Source organism: Callithrix jacchus, chromosome 7, assembly GCF_049354715.1.
Source record: "Callithrix jacchus isolate 240 chromosome 7, calJac240_pri, whole genome shotgun sequence".
Taxonomy (NCBI): domain Eukaryota; kingdom Metazoa; phylum Chordata; class Mammalia; order Primates; family Cebidae; genus Callithrix; species Callithrix jacchus.
In genome coordinates this window covers 29,578,953-29,595,382 of record NC_133508.1, presented here as the reverse complement: position 1 = coordinate 29,595,382, position 16,430 = coordinate 29,578,953, and the positions used below count along the sequence as shown (strand labels likewise).

The following is a 16,430-nucleotide window of genomic DNA, read 5'->3' as shown; positions in this document are numbered from 1 at the left end:
AGATGCAGTCCCCCTGCATTCCACTCCAGTTCCCTCCTGTCCATGGCAGGAGAGATTTCAAAGACGAACTTGGGGGGCGCTGGCCATGAGGAGGGAGACTCGGCCGCCTCCTGGTGGCGACTGTATAGATGAATCTTCAAGAGGAGAATAAAGGAATCTCTCCCTCCAGGAGGGTTTCCCATGTGTTTCTGCATGACCGCTGTCCTATTGTGTATTTTTTAAAAACAACTAGTGGCAAGCTCAAATAAATGATCTCTGTCTTGAGTCCTAACCCAGAGACCACATGGTCAGTGTAATTGTGGAAAGCTCAAAATCAACAAATATTTGGAGAAGGTGTTGAAAGCCACAGAAGGCCGTGCCTCCCTCCTTCCAGTGGAGAGGCCCCTAGGGTTCACAGTGGAAACTCCCCAGGGGAAGATCAGACCCTTTCTGAGGGCGAGGCTTCCCTTGCTGAGGCCACAGATGTAACTGGGTGCAGGGGTGGCCAGGGGAGAGAAGGCCCCAGGTGAAGAGTGAAGGAGGGAAAAGGAGCCCCTGTGTTCGTTTCCCTGGAAGGGAAAGCCTCAGTTCACTCACACACGTGACACTGACAATGGTCCTGAGATGTGGGTGACATTTGGGAAAGCAGGGACCAGGGAAGCAGTCACTAGTGCTGTCATGATGCCCTTTCTAAATCCCCCTGCTGCCACCCTAGGCCATGGGAACTAAGCAAAGGCGTCCGCAGCAGGGAGGCTTCCGAGGTGGGGTGTGTCCTGACCCCATTCTGTCCGGGAAGACGGTGACCGTTTGCCTCGTGTTCAGGAAGAAGACACGTGCAGACCAGGCTGGTGGAGCCTCGGGCCTCGGCGCTCAACAGCGGGGACTGCTTCCTCTTGCTCTCTCCCCACTGCTGCTTCCTGTGGGTAGGAGAGTTTGCAAACGTCATAGAAAAGGCAAAGGTTGGTATCTGGAAACTAAAAACGCTGTAGCAAATGTCCCCTTTACACAGGGAGAGTGTTCTCCCTGGTGTCAGTCACAAAGCTTCTCAAACGCCAGGTGTTGCATTCAAGTGAAAGGGATAGGTGGTATTTCTTTTCCTGAATGTCTCTCAAACATGCTTTCATTACATGTTTAAGTGGGATGTTTTAGGACTATGACCTACACCCCCAGCATTTAGGTCCTGGGTTCCTTCTTACTCCTGCGTAAGAAAAGGAACTGGCCCCACTTTGAAGACCTTTATCTCAGGTCACTCTGAAGTTCCTCCATAGACCTATTGAATGAGAATGTCATGGGGTAAAGCCCAAAGAATGAGTATTTCTTAAAAGCGTCACATGTGACCTATTGAGATGAAGAACTATTGCTCTAAAGAATTCAAGCTTTCAGTTACATGTTCTTGAGGTCACTGAAAATACTCAGTAACCAGCATCCACCCACCCCCGTGGTCACAGGCCTTCCTTTCAGGCGCAGTTTCTCCTCTCTGGTTTTGACTGTGCTGCTCTGTCTAGCCAAGGGCTTTTCTACCCAGGTAATGCGTTCCTCTCTTTTTTAGGCCTCAGAACTTGCAGCTTTAATTCAGACAAAGAGGGAACTTGGTTGTAGAGCTACTTACATCCAAACCATTGAAGAAGGAATTAATACACACACTCATGCAGTCAAAGACTTCTGGAAGCTTCTGGGTGGCCAAACCAGTTACCAGTGTAAGACTTTATTGTACTTCAGAGATTGACGAGGCATGAATCTCCTTTCTTCTCCCTTAACTCCTTCTAAACCAGCTACTTTGCAATGGAAAATGTGATGCTCTCCTGTTCTTATCCCTAAGCTGCTGGAGACCCAAAAGAAGATGAACTCTATGAAGCAGCCATAATAGAAACTAACTGCATTTACCGCCTCATGGATGACAAACTTGTGCCTGATGATGACTACTGGGGGAAAATTCCAAAGTGCTCCCTTCTGCAGCCCAAAGAGGTACAGTCCGTGGGCTCTGCCCTTCAATGACAAAGCACATCAAAAGCACTCGGCACAGGCTGCCCAGGAAATTAGATAGCAAGTTTCCAATAAAGGTTAGCCAGTGTCAGTTCCCACTGTAGATCATTTACAGCTTTTTAAAGGATATTTGTGATTTCAAATCATTACTGAAATCTTAAATGCTAATATGGAATCCAGAATATTGTTCAGAGATGGAATGGATCAATGAAGATTTTTATGTCTTAAGCAAAATGTAAATATTACTTAACCTTATCTCTTGCACTTTGCATAAACATTATAATAAAATGTTTTTCAGTCCTTACATTTGAGGAATAATAGATGCATGTATGTATAATTTGTGGACTTGCCAATTAATGTGCTGCCTTTGTCCTGTCACGCCAGTAAATATTGGTTAATCACATATATTTCCAGTCCCATTAAGTATGCTAAGTGTTGAGAAGGTGGAAGACACACAAGGCCCTTCAGTGTAACTGGACAGAAGAGTCTTAGCAGGAATGTCATCTGGAGTGAGGGTGGCTGTGTGATATGTATGGGCATTTACACAGGAAAAAAGTCACAGAAAAAGAAATCTTCAGGAGTAATTTTACATAGAAAGTGAAATTGAGCTGAGTTTAGAGTTAAACAAAATTTGAATTGCTGGAAATGAAGGGAGAAATCATTCTAAGAGAAAGAATAAAACGAACCATGAAAATAAGAACTAGCACTACGTTTAGGTATTCACTCAGCAAACACATAGTAATCAACCCCTCCTCTGTGTATTGCTACGATCTGATCCCTGCCCTTAAGGATCTTGGAATTGTGTACAGGAGAGAAGACACCACTGGACCCGAGTGCCTGGTGTGTGAAGGAGCCTCTGTGTATATATTAAGTGAAAGAGTGAGCACGAGAGAGGGAGGAACAGGGGAGGGGGAGGAAGGAAAGAACATAGGAAGATGTGCTTACACAACTCTTGTGGATCACAAGAGGAGGGAACATTATCTCGGCCACTTAGGACACTGGGAGAAGGAATCACGCCCCCGGGGGCAGAGGCTGGCTTGGTGGGGCAGTACCAGCTGAGATCTCATGGCCTTTTTGTGTCTGTACTGGTTGCTCCATTAGGATTTCTGTCTTCCTGCGTTTGACTCTCTGTTAACAGAGACCCTGATTCAACTGTTGCACGTTCTTGAAGTTAACAAATTCTTTTGTGCCGTTTCTCCCAGGTACTGGTGTTTGATTTTGGTAGTGAAGTTTACGTGTGGCATGGGAAGGAGGTCACGTTAGCACAACGAAAAATAGCATTTCAGCTGGCAAAGCACTTATGGAATGGAACATTTGACTATGAGAACTGTGACATCAACCCACTGGATCCTGGAGAATGCAATCCACTTATCCCCAGGTACTCCTACCACCACGCAGGATGGCAGATTCCATTCGATCCCTCTGTTCTCACCGCAGTCCTCTACTCTTGCTCTTTATAGGGTTCAGTTTTCATAAATGATTATATGCAGTGGACCGTGAATATTCACAGAAGGCACTTCTTTCACTTTTATCCAACTACTGCAGAAATATGGATGCTGTAGTCTTCTGGAAGAGGTTATGTGATAGTTGATTTCTTGAAGTGAGCAGGAGATGCTGCAAGTTCCCACCTGTGGCACTCCAGGTGCTGCCGTGGCAGATGAACAGCAATTGTTTAAACAAATCACATGCGGATGTGAAACGCTTCCCCAGCTGGAATTCAGTCACCGATGTGAAGGTGCAGAAGCAATGTGCTTCTTCTAATTCATACCTTCCCAGCATCGCCCTGAAATTCCAGGATTTATCTGGCAGCAGATGATGTTGATGCCTTTAACTTTTGGGAAGGGAAGAGGGGGAGGAGATGGCATTAAAATAATGACTGCGATTTTAATATTTCCCGCATGTACTGGACTCTTAAAGTCATTTTGGCAATTCAATAGAATATGCGAAACCTCTAAAATTATGATTATGAAACAAAGAATTTTTACAGGCAAAGAATTGTTTTTTTTAACTATGAGACCAAGAAAAGTAGTGCTTTTTAACTATGTGCCATTATAATAGATTGGAAACCAATGAACCACCAAACAGCATAGAATATTGGGCATCACACAACTACATTTTAATGTTTTCCATTGACCTGGTATATGAATTGCAACTTTCCTGCTTAGTTTCCTGCTTTAAAATCCAGCTATTAATTTTCTTATTAATTAATCATTATGGAAACCATTAAAAATTACAGCAGTGTGGTAAGTTTTAAAGTCCTTTTTAAGCAAATGCACATTTAACATCAGGATGGTAACAACTGGTGTTTCAAGGACTGTAACTGCAGCTCAAGATTTTTTTCTACAGCAAAGAAAAAAACAGGCTAAAGCACAAAATCTGTGTGATGCCAGTTGTGTTTAGTAGTGGCTTAATCACACATCTGAAATTGGATGACTGAGCTCCTAGCCCACTGGTTTTCAACGTCTCTGAGAAAATTGCCTGAGGAGCCTTTAAACAAATGCATTTGCTAAGCCCAGCCCCAGAGATGTGTTTTTGATTCATGTGAATTAGAGCTTATGTGTCAATATGTCTTAAAAGCTCCAGGGATTTTAAGGTACAGCTAGGATTACACACCCCGCCCTTCTTAGCAAATGAGGCTGAAACCACTGAGCCCAGTTCTGGCTGTAAGTCAGGGAAGGGGGTGGGAAAACACACCTGGCTCCTGCCCCAGGTCGTACCCCTCACCCTGCAATCTGGCACGTTGCTTGCTCATGCTTCAAAATATAGACAACAGATTCTAAAGCAGAAGCCAAGGTCCCTTCCGATTGTCATCATAGCAAGCCTGCAGAGGAGGACTGACATAAAAGACTCTCATGCAGTTATTTCCTGATAAAGACCGCAGCCTTTCAAGATCACTGTGCGTTTTTCATAGGTTCTGATGTTCGGTTCCTAAAGTCCCACAAGAGGTAGAAGTGTCTGCGTTCTATGATTTATCCTGCAGTTTTCTTTGAATCCAGCAGCCTTTCTGATGTGCCTCAGCTGTGACGTCAGCAGCTGTGGGCTTGACCAAGCAGGAAGCAACTGAGGCAGTAGCACAGCAGGGCAGGAGCAGCAGGGCTGGCTGCTCTGAGGGGTCTTGTATCCTGAGCCGGATTCACAACCGAAGACAGATCTGGAGGTCTGAGAGATCATGCATGTTCATCCAGGGCCATGCCCTCCACAGCACATGCATCTTCTCGCCTCTACCTTTTTCTAAATTACCTAGGTCCTTGGGTACAGAGCAAATTCTAAAATCCCAAACCTGCAAAAAAGCTCCAGGTGGGGCTGTGCTATTGTCTTTCCTGTCTCTCTCTGCTCCCCCAGCTACTGCCCTGGCCAGTGGCCTAGAAATAAGTGTGCAAAATGCACTTTGTGATCTATGAGTGTGTTTAGTGACCGAAGAATCTTTGGAGAGCTTTGTTGTAACATGATATAAATGAGTAGAGAATTGAGGGAGAAGGGAGCTGTCTCTTCCCTACATCTGTTCATTAATAGGAAGGAAACTTGGTGAGTGTGCAGGTGACTGGGTGGCTAAAGTAGACAAGTAACGTTTGCTGGCGGCTGCTGCCTTTGCTGAAATGCCCACCCAGTATGCCACCCCAGGGCATCCCAAAGATGAGAACTGGCTAGAATGTGGCCCACGCCTGTAATCCCAGTACTTTGGGAGACTGAGAAGGGAGGATTACTTAAGGCCAGGAGTTCATGACCAGCCTGGGCAACATAGCAAGACCCATCTCCTATTTAAAAAACAAAAATTAGGGCCGGGTGCGGTGGCTCACGCCTATAATCCCAGCACTTTGGGAGGCCGAGGAGGGTGAATCACGAGGTCAAGAGATCGAGACCATCCAGGTCAACATGGTGAAACCCCGTCTCTACTAAAAATACAAAAAAATTAGCTGGGCATAGTGGCGCGTGCCTGTAATCCCAGCTACTCGGGAGGCTGTGGCAGGAGAATTGCCTGAACCCAGGAGGTGGAGGTAGCGGTGAGCCAAGATCGCGCCATTGCACTACAGCTGGGGTAACAAGAGCGAAACTCCGTCTCAAAAAAAAAAAAAAAAAAAATTAGTCAGGCACACTGGCTCACACCTGCAGTTCCAGCTGCTATTCAGGAGGCTGAGGCAAGAGAATCAGGGTTCCGAGTTCGAGTCTGTAGTGAGCTAGGATCATGTGACCGTACTTCAGCCTGGGCAACAGAGCAAGACTTTATCTCTTAAAAAAAAAAAAAAAGGTCAAATACAGTGGCTCACACCTGTAATCCCAGCACTTTGGGAGGCTGAGGTGGGCCTACCACGAGGTCAAGGGGTGAAGACCATCCTGGCCAACATGGTGAAACCCCGTCTCTACTAAAAATACAAAAAATTAGCTGGGTGTGGTGGCGCGTGCCTGTAGTCCCAGCTACTCAGGAGGTTGAGGCAGGAGGATTGCTTGAACCCAGGAGGTGGAGGTTGCAGTGAGCCAAGATGGTGCCACTGAACTCCAGCCTGGTGACAGACCAACACTCTGTCTCAAAAAACAAACAAACAAAAAGAAAGAACTTGCTGGAATGTAAGGAAAGTCTAGTCCTGACATGGTTAATGTCACATTCAGGCACATGTAAAACTCCATGGCCAGAAAGCTTTGCAAGACTTCAGACTAAAATAACAAAATTTGGTAAAATGCAGGAAAATAAACCATTTGTTCTATATACCACTTATGTGTTTTGAGTTTTTTTCCAGTAGCTGCTGTGTTTTAGGTTCCTTTGTTTAACTTGTCTTAATCTCGGTTCTTTTCCTGTTTATCCTCCCAACCCCCCAACCCCCACCCTGCAGAAAAGGACAGGGGCGGCCCGAGTGGGCGATATTTGGGAGACTTACTGAACACAATGAGACGATTTTGTTCAAAGAGAAGTTTCTGGATTGGACGGAACTGAAGCGACCGCATGAGAAGAACCCCGGGGAGCTTGCCCAGCACAAGGTATCCCGGCGACCAGGTCTCAGCCTCGGGGCTTGGTTCGGGTCCCAGCAAAAGTGGCCTTGATGTAAAATGATCAAATCAGGTGGTTCGCATGACCGTCACCTCAGATTTATCAATTCTTTGTGGTGAGAACATTCAAATCCTCTCTTCTAGCTGTTCTGAAATATGCAATACAGTGTTGGGGACCGTGGCCTATCGTGCCGTAGAAAAGTAGCTCGTTCCTCGCTGATTGTCACTCTGCACTGTTGGCCAACATCTCCCAACCCTCCCTTTGCTCCCTCCTTCCCTCACCCCCTCCCCATAAAACAGATGCCAGTATCAGCACATCAAATTGTACACATAAAAATATGTCAACTAAAATACTTTTTTAATTAAAATAAACAAACATACACACCCTTAAAGCTAGGAAGCCTTCCCCAGACTCACCAGTAGAAGCAGACTGGCCTCCATTTCTAACCTGACTCCAGGAGGTGAAGAGTCTGGTTTGCACCTGTTCTTGGGCATCCATGTACTGTTGTGGCAATGGTTGTTCAGACCTCCCAGAGTCTTCCTGGAACTGCAGCCTTTCCCTCACTGCAGCTAAGCATCCTGGGACAGAGTGTGGAGGCTGTATTTTTTTTTTTTTTTGCAGTGGTGCAATTATAGCTCACTGCAGCCTTGACCACCTGGGGAACCTGTATTTTTATGCTGTCTCATAAATGGTTGAAGCAGCATTGTGACAAGGAATGGCTGTGGAAACACGCAACCTTCATGTTCCCCTGTAGGAAGACCCCAGGGCTGATGTCAAGCCGTATGACGTGACGCGGATGGTGTCCATGCCCCAGACGACAGCAGGCACCATCCTGGACGGGGTGAACGTCGGCCGCGGCTATGGCCTGGTGGAAGGGCACGACAGGAGGCAGTTTGAGATCACCAGTGTCTCCGTGGATGTGTGGCACATCCTGGAATTCGACTATAGCAGGCTCCCCAAACAGAGCATCGGGCAGTTCCACGAGGGGGACGCCTATGTGGTCAAGTGGAAGTTCATGGTGAGCACGGCAGGTTAGTGAGCGCTCGTGGTTTCTTCCAGCTGAAAGAGGCTGGCCGGCAACCCTGCGGGAGTTGTGGTGCCCTCTGCTGTGTTCGTGCGTGCAGTGGGGCACTCCAGTCATGTGTCTTTGAGAGCCACTTAGCAAACCACAGAGGGGAAAAGGAGTAAAGGAGTAAGGCCGAATCCCTAACCGCTTAGCCTTGCCGAGGCCGATGGTGTTCACCTGTAGAAATTGACTTGCACGTCAAGGCTTCCTGGCTCCCTCTCTCCCTCCCTGTCCCTGTCCCCAGAGCTGTTCTGGGAAAGCGATGATTGGCCTCTAAATGATTTCTCAAGTGCGTGTATGCTGCTTCAATTAAAGTCATTAAGTAGAGAATATCTTTGTGATTTAAAGCTGGAGCCAAATGGTGCTGTAACGTTACAGTAAATACACACACACAAGGTTGATTTGAAAAGTAAGAGGCTGTTTCTCCCAAGGCTGAGCGCACAAGTGGCCTTTGTAGGTCTGGTTTAGTACAGTCTAAACTCTCCTGGGTTGCTGTTGGTGACGTGCCCGATTGCAAAGCACTCACCTGGATGCTTGAAGCTGGGGGCGGGGGAGTCAGGTGAACTCTGGAGAAACCATCCAGGTCTTTGCCAAGGAGGAGCCTTCCTGCAGCGCTCCTCACCCCTCCCACGTAGGACAGCATGCAGGTCGCAGCTCTGTGACGTCAACTCAGCAGAGTCTTTTGGCCTCTTTACAGCCCCCTTGCTGTGCAGGTGCGCCCACCCCGGCGCCACAGGAGGCACAGGCTGATCAGACACCTGCAGGCAAGGAACCACGTGATTTATTTCCTGATTTACACAAGATGCGTCTGTGCATCAGCTGGCATTCCCTGAGCACCTACTCTATGGGAGACACTTTTTGTAGGGACCAAGTAAATATTTCAGGTCCTATCTCCAAGATGCACATGGTATCAATGACATAGAGCAAGTGCAGGAACAGCCAGCAGGTGACCTTACTGGGCACTGGGTGGTGGGGTTGTGTGCTGTGCAGAGCCCGGTTGTGGCCCAGAGGTTCGCCCCCACCCCCTGGGGCAAGATGCTGGATCTTTACTTGCCTCTAGCTGAGGGCCTCCCGGGCTCCCTGAGACTGGTTCTGTTGTGATGCTAATTTCTCAGATGAGGACCAGGACAATAAGATCAAGGAACCTGCCTGAAGCCACACAGCTAGCAGAGAGTTGAGCTGGGCACTCACATCCAGGGGCCCTCTTTTCAAATCCAACCATGCTGTTAACCCGCTTTGTGGGCAGGGAGTCAGAGGGGGGCTCAGCACAGGATGTGGGGAGCCGTGAGTTTGGCTACAAGGAGGGGCCAAAGAGCGCAGTCACCAGATCAGGGAGTAGGTCAGGGTTGAACCAGCAGCAAGGCGACTTGAGGCTGGCTGCTGAGCACACCAAACTTCAGGGAACCCCAGTGAGAAGGACATTTCTTTCCTTTTGTTCTTTTGTGTGTGTATGTGTGTGACAGGTCTTATTCTGTCTCCCAGGCCAATGTGCAATGGCAGAATCGCGGCTCATTGCAGCCCTAACCTCTCAGGCTCAAGTGATCCTCGTGCCTCAGCCTCCCAAGTAGCTGGGACTACAGGCACCTGCCACCGTATCAGGCTTTTTAAAATTTTTTGTAGAGATAGGGTCTCACTGTTGCCCAGGCTGGGTTCAAACTATGCTCCCACTTCAGTCTCCCAAGGGGAGCAGCATTTCTCATCTACTTAATTTCTTATGAGCAAGCAACTGGAACTGCTCCTTTCCTTTTTTAATAAGGAGGCATGTCCCCTGAGGGAAGATGTCAGGCACTGGGACCCTATAGCCTAGGATTCAGAATCTCAGGCCCTTACTTACCAGCTACGTGGGTTGAGTAAAGTTACCCCGTCTGAGCCTTGGTTTTCTCACCTGGAAAGGAGGGATTATAATACTCAGCTCACAGGACTTTATGATGTTGAGCAGGTGCCGGGCCTGTGTTCACACTGCAGGTGCAGGAAAGACTCATCACTGACACTGTCAGCAAGAAGAGCATAATTACTGTTTTTAACTTGAAAGTGAGATAACGTGGATCTCCCCAAAATAATGGCAATTTCCAAAGAGTCACTGTCATGGATTTACGCTCTTGCTCTCATGCGGAGGTGGCATGTGCAGTGATAATTAATCTCTGATGTGGTTACCAGTGATGACGGTAATAGGGAACGGAGTGTGTTTCGGGGCGGGCGGATCTCTCAGCCTATGGAGTAACAGAACTGGGAACTTTAAAGAAGAAACTAAACGCACTTGTAGTGCCCCTTCCTAAAATGCAAAAAGGGAAATCGTGTTTATAAAACCAGGCATTTTCTTACCTTAGCTGTTACGAGGGGTGCGGGGGGAAGGTAATAGTGAGTAGATGAATGAGTAAAACCGTTAAAGTGAATTAATTAAAAATAAAGCTAAGAGTTCAAAGACTTTCACAGACTACTGACTTGGAGGCTCCTAGGAAATATGATTTGACCCAGGTCAAATTTCTTCCCAATAAACACAATGGACATCTCACAGCCAACTCCAATGGTACCTTTGCAGCAGACTTACAACTTTGAAAAAGTCCAGCTTTAGAGAATTAGGATAGAGCATGGAGCATTCAGATTCCAGACCGTCCCTCCAGCAGCTGGAAAGCACAGCCCAATGGCACTTGCGGTGACTCCGCAGCCAATGCGGAAGCTCTAGCCCCTTGGTGACACTAGTCTGGCTCCTCCATCACTTGCACCCACAAGGGCCACACCTGCAAACAAGACTGAGTCAGAGCTCAGGGAGCACTTCTGGGAGGTCAGCAAAAAGCAGTGGTTGTGCAGAGGGTACAGCCTCTGCTTGGCCAATGCCAGCCAGCCTGCTACGGTCAGTGTCCTGGCCCAGTGTCTGCAGGGCAGGGTTGCTTGCACCCCAGCAGGGTCAGGAGACAGATGCTCCTGGTGCCAGGAATGCTGAGCCAGGCTTCCCCAGGGCGTGACAGAGGCTTAATTCCTATAAATTAGAGGTGGCTCTGGTTTGAGAATAATTAACATGAGCAGTCTTTACACCTCTGTTTCTGTTATTCCTAACAAGCACTCCTGGCACAAAACTCACTCTTGAAAGTACCTTGATGGCATAACATGTCCAAACTTTAAATTAGGTAACTAATCAAGGTTGTAAAGAGAATAGTCCTTAAGTCCTTACCACTGAAAATTTAATCTTTACATTGCTGAAATTAAAAATGAACACACATATGAAAAATTAAGTTGCATACAGGACTGAATTTGGATATGTGAAGAACACTAGTGAAATGCCTGCTTCATAAAATATCTTTAAAGAAATAAAATTCTAGACTCACACCTGTAATCCCAGAGTTTTGGGAAGCTGCTATGGGAAAATCACTTAAGGGCACGTGTTTGAGTCTAACCTAGGCAACATAATGAGACCCTGTCTATACAAAAAAAAAAAAAAAATGAGCCCAGCATGGTGGCATGCACCTGCAGTCCCAGCACCTGGGGAGCCTAAGGCAGGAGGATCACCTGAGCCCAGGAGTTCAAAGGTGCAGTGAGCTATGTTCATACCACTGTACTCCAGCCTGGGCAACAGAGCAAGACCCTGTCTCTAAAATAGAAGTAATTTTAAAAGGAGATACAATTCTATTTTGGGTATATACAAGTCAATTTACAATGTTAGGATATGATGTTGATTACTTAAGTGTGAATATGTATTTACACAATGTATTTGGGTGCTTACAAATTTCACGGTCTTTATACACTGTTATATCTATTTGAAACATATCTTTCCTCAGTAATCTATTTCGTGAAACAAATTTTCACTTTTGAAGAATGGGATTGCTATTCAAAGGCAAAGTTTTGTTGCTTGGTAAGCAGAAATTTCAATTAAGTGGCTTCCAAATTAATTGTGGGATTTATAATCTAGTCATTGATGGTTCTTATTTTATTTTTCCCTCTCAAAAACACCCAAACTGAACCAGTTTAGACCACAGTGGATGGTACGAAAGGCTGTGTTTAGTCATAATACTTTTAAGAAATTATTCGAATCATTTAAGAAATCTGTTACAGATACCTTACCAAGCAAAGAGATAAAAATCAAATAAATATGACCCCGACCTTTGAAGAACTTAAATGGGTTTTATAAAACACTATTTCCCTTTTTGCATTTTAGGATGGGGCACTACAAGTACCTTTACTTTGTTCTTTAAAGTTCCCAGTTCTGTTACTCCAAAGGCTGAGAGATCTGCTCACCCCTTCCAATCTCAATATAGTTGTAATATGGGAAATGGGACTGGAGCTGAGAAAAGTTATGGTGATATAAACCCAGGGACTCCAGTTATTCTCATTCCTTTTTAACTTGCGTGGGTGTTCCCATCAAATGCATTCTCCTGTGTTGACCCCCACTCCCGGGGATACCCAGGCCTTTGGGTCAAGAGCTTGGTCTGCTGGCCTCACTCAGCCTAGAAGCTTCTGCTTCCAGATCAGCATTATTCGCGCCTGCACTCCCCACCTCCTCAGAAAGGCCTTCCCTCAGCAGCCGTCCCATGAGCCCGACCCTGCCTGGCATCACATCCTTATCTCTTGTCCTCATTGCACTTATCACTATCTGAAATCGTCTTGCTCGTCTCTTTATTAGAACAAAAGCACCGAAGTTGTGTGTCTCGTTCATCATTGTAGCCCAGAATCCTGAAGTCCTGGCTCAGTGAATATTTGTTGAATGCGTGAATGAATGAAGGGAATCTAGAGTGAGACATATTCTTACAGGTAGAGATTTGGATGTCTGCAATGACATCTAAAATGTCCATTTGGCCTATAATTCTAGTACTTTTGGAGGCTGAGGTGGGAGAATCACTTGAGGCCAGGAGTTAAGAGACCAGCCTGGGTAACAGAGTGAGATCCTATCTCTACAAAATGTTAAAGATAAAAATTAGCCAGGCATGGTGATGCATGCCTGTAGTTCCAGTTATTCAGGAGGCTGAGGTGGGAGGATCACTTGAACTTAGGAGGCTGAGGTTGCAGTGAGCCATGATTGTACCACTCTGCTCCAGCCTGGATGACAGAGGGAGACCCTGTAACCTCCCCATGACTGCTCTCCACACCAAGAATCTCATCTGCCCAGTGTGCTGCCCATGTTTACTGAGTGCCTGTGTGGTGCCAGCCAGGACAACTATCAGCTCTTAATCCTGGCAGCAGCCCTGGTGACAGACATGAAATCCCAGATTCATTTATGTTCAACTGACATGTCAGCAACCTATGTCCCCAATTTCTGACAGAACTGGAACACTTCAAAGGTGTGTTTTTTCCTAGAATAGTTTTAACAACCCGTTTGTGCTTAAAGCTGATCCAGCTATTGTTTTTAATATCTTTTCTCTACCAGCTAATCTTTTGCCAAAAAGTAGCGTAACGTGGAAAACTTGTTTGTGAGCCCTTAGTCCTGCTCTGGCAGTCACCAAATACCCAAATGCTTTATTTATTTGTAAGGGAGTCTCACTCCGTCACCCAAGCTGGAGTGCAGTGACACAATCATGGCTAACTGTGGTCTCAAACTCCTGGGCTCAAGTGATCCTCCTGCCTCAGTCTCCCAAGTAGCTGGGGCTATAGGTGTGCAACGCCATGCCAGGCTAATTTCTTTAAATTATTTTAGAGATGGGGTTTTGCTATGTTGCCCAGGCTGGTCTTGCACTCCTGGCCTCAAGCAGTCCTCCCAGAGCGTTGGGATTACAGGAGTGAGCCCCTCACCTGGCCTCACCACATAGTTTGAAGAAATTGCTGTGCTGCACACTTGGAGTGATCTGCCACCCCCTCCGGATAACAGGTGTTTTCTTGGGGCACCAGGAGGCCCCTGAGATCCTTTCTCTTCACGTTGGAGACTCTGGGTCAGGAGCTGGAAGGAAGGTGGTTTCTCTTTTCTCCTGGGCTTGGCCACCCTTCCCTCCAGTGCCAGTGGTTTGTCCCCATCCCCAGGCCTGACTCTCTTTGCCACTGGTCCTCGCCAGCCCTGGGAAAATGAGAGGGATGTTTGCTCCTCCTTGGGCAACTCAGCTGCTGACCTGTCCCTCTGCTGTTCTGTATTTGCAGTGGGAAGTCGCCAGAAGGGAGAGCACTCAGTGAGGGCCGCCGGCAAAGAGAAGTGTGTCTACTTCTTCTGGCAAGGCCGGCACTCGACAGTGAGTGAGAAGGGCACGTCGGCACTGATGACGGTGGAGCTGGATGAGGAAAGGGGGGCCCAGGTAAGTTTTGGGGAGCTTTGCACCCTAGGGACCAAGAGGAGCATCCTCTCCTGGGAGCTGATGATGCTCAGCCTGTTTCCTCCCAACACGATTCTAATGGAAGACCACGTCACCCAAAGCACGTCAGCCCTAGTCTGGCTTCTGCAGACTTCAGGCTGTGCCTCCCACTTCTTTAGTCCTCCCACTTTTTGTAAGATGATCCCAGAGAAAATGTACCTGCAAACAGGAAATTCACATGACAAGTGCAAATGGCCAATGGGTGACCTTGAAAGGTTTCCACCTAACCAATGAAGGCATTGTATATAAAACAAAGAGATGCCATCGCCCACTTCTTGAAATGGTAGTGATTTTTTAAAGAATAGATCCAGGGCTGGCAAGGATCCTGTGGGATGCGGATGCTGTGTTCAGGGTGAGAAGTGTAACGTGAATAGCCATCCTGAAATTTTGGCACGAGAACCTTAAAACTTTGATCACTTGTTCCACATACATGAATCTACCTGAATGTAAGAATTGGGAACGCCCATTACCTCACCTGCATTCATGGCAGCCTGAGTGGGTTTTCTGGAACAGATCAGACTGGGTCACTCGTTTGCTGTCAGCCACACACACTGCAGTCTAAGTGCCTTCCCAGAGCTTCAGCACCTTCGCAGTGGGCCCCAGGCACCTCTCCAAGCTCCTCTTGCTCCTCCCCTCCACCCAGGCCATGCCAGCCTCTTCCTGTTCCACTACTAGCTCCTTCCACTCACCTCCTGCTGTGTCCCATTCCCACTGTCTGGAAACTTCCCCTGCCTAGTCTGTGGCTCTCAGTCTCTGATGAGGCAGCTTTCTGTTCAAATGTCACCTGCACCCTCGCCCCAAGTTCTATCCAGAGCCTCCTCATTCTCTTATCATTCTCTGTCCCTGTGCTTTATCCCTTTATTTTCACAGCACTTCCTGTCACCTAAAGCACATGATCCCCAGGAGCACAGAAACCCTGTGGCCCTGGCCTTACAACCCCATGGCCTTATAACCCCAGGGCCTGCATCTTGCCTGGCAGGGACTGCTGCCCAGATCAGAGGCCTGTAAACACGTCTCTTTAACATTTGGATGATCTATGCCTGAGTCTCATCTGCTCAGTACTAGTACCAGCAATTAAGAGTTACACTGCTGAGTCCCAGCAATTAAAGGTTAACTATGGGATTCTTGGAAAACAGGACAATGCCATGTGTAAATCTCTTTATTCTCCTGGATGAATGATTAACAATAGCAGGAGGGAAGACAGCAGAGACAGACATTTTCGCCAGAAATGGATCAATACTCACCCAGCTTTGCAGTCCTAAGAACCAATCACGTTCCCTAAAAAGTATTTCCTACTGGCCAGGCATGGTGGCTCACGCCTGTAATCCCAGCACTTTGGGAGGCTGAGGCGGGTGGATCATGAGGTCAAGAGATCGAGACCATCCTAGCCAACATGGTGAAACCTCGTCTCTACTAAAAAATACAAAAATTAGCTGGGCATGGTGGCACGCGCCTGTAGTCCCAGCTACTCGGGAGGCAGAGGTAGCAGTGAGCCGAGATAGCGCCACTGCACTCCAGCCTGGCACCTGGTGACAGAGCAAGACTCTGTCTCAAAAAAAAAAAAAAATTTCCTAGTATGGACTATATTTTAGAAATGATATTGGCAACAGGTGCATTTTAATTTATTCCTAATATTGAGTCATTTCAACTACACTTTTTTTTTTGTAAACGCTCTAAATGAATATGCTTTTATCATGCCTTCAAAATCATCCTCAGTTTTGACTCAATCTATTGCACTTAAGCATTTTACTTGTTATCAATCCAGTGGATGGAAAATCATTTTATTTGTATTTGTATTCTTTTGAGACAGGGTCTCACTCTGTCACCCAGGCTGGAGTGCTGTGGCACCATCACCATTCACTGCAACCTCGACCTCCCAGGCTCAATCTTCCTTCCTTCCTCAGCCTCCCGAGTAGCTGGGACATAAGGGGTGTACCACTACAGGCACGAGCCATGGTCCAGCCCTGGAAAATTTTAGATATGAAATACTGCCATGAAATGGCGACTTGTTATGCCAAATGGGCGCTGAGACTGATATATTAACTCACAGTGGGAAATGCTTCCTCTCAGTGCTCCCTGACTACCAGCTCCAGGAAACACTGCCTCTTTTAAGGGAAAAGTGTCCTAGAGGGAGCTGACTCAACCCTAACTTTAT

At 47.0% G+C, this 16,430-nt stretch overlaps 1 protein-coding gene and 1 long non-coding RNA gene across 100 annotated transcripts in view; one reads left to right on the top strand and one right to left on the bottom strand.

Moving 5' to 3' along the window:
• Nucleotides 1-16,430, top strand: part of SVIL (supervillin) — a 269,934-nt gene that overhangs the window by 240,793 nt on the left and 12,711 nt on the right. For all 50 annotated transcript variants that reach the window (XM_078329736.1, XM_078329734.1, XM_078329733.1 and 47 more), the window contains 7 exons: nucleotides 802-938; nucleotides 1,529-1,676; nucleotides 1,799-1,944; nucleotides 3,165-3,340; nucleotides 6,789-6,933; nucleotides 7,698-7,974; nucleotides 14,067-14,218. In XM_078329736.1, coding sequence (XP_078185862.1) covers nucleotides 802-938; nucleotides 1,529-1,676; nucleotides 1,799-1,944; nucleotides 3,165-3,340; nucleotides 6,789-6,933; nucleotides 7,698-7,974; nucleotides 14,067-14,218 — 1,181 coding nt within the window. The remainder of the gene's footprint in view (nucleotides 1-801; nucleotides 939-1,528; nucleotides 1,677-1,798; nucleotides 1,945-3,164; nucleotides 3,341-6,788; nucleotides 6,934-7,697; nucleotides 7,975-14,066; nucleotides 14,219-16,430) is intronic.
• The window catches only part of LOC100896682 (uncharacterized), a 45,718-nt gene continuing 30,940 nt past the window's right edge, over nucleotides 1,653-16,430 (bottom strand). For 7 of the 50 annotated variants that reach the window (XR_013519613.1, XR_013519650.1, XR_013519648.1 and 4 more), the window contains 7 exons: nucleotides 13,728-13,872; nucleotides 10,558-10,747; nucleotides 9,844-9,968; nucleotides 8,536-8,767; nucleotides 7,391-8,186; nucleotides 6,834-6,991; nucleotides 1,653-3,793 (listed from right to left, as the gene is read on the bottom strand). This is a non-coding gene — a long non-coding RNA (uncharacterized LOC100896682). Of the gene's footprint in view, nucleotides 3,794-4,656; nucleotides 5,122-6,833; nucleotides 7,092-7,281; nucleotides 8,187-8,486; nucleotides 8,768-9,843; nucleotides 10,000-10,557; nucleotides 10,748-13,727; nucleotides 13,873-16,430 lie in introns of those variants that run through there. The other 43 variants (XR_013519616.1, XR_013519649.1, XR_013519620.1 and 40 more) reach the window with 23 other exon arrangements.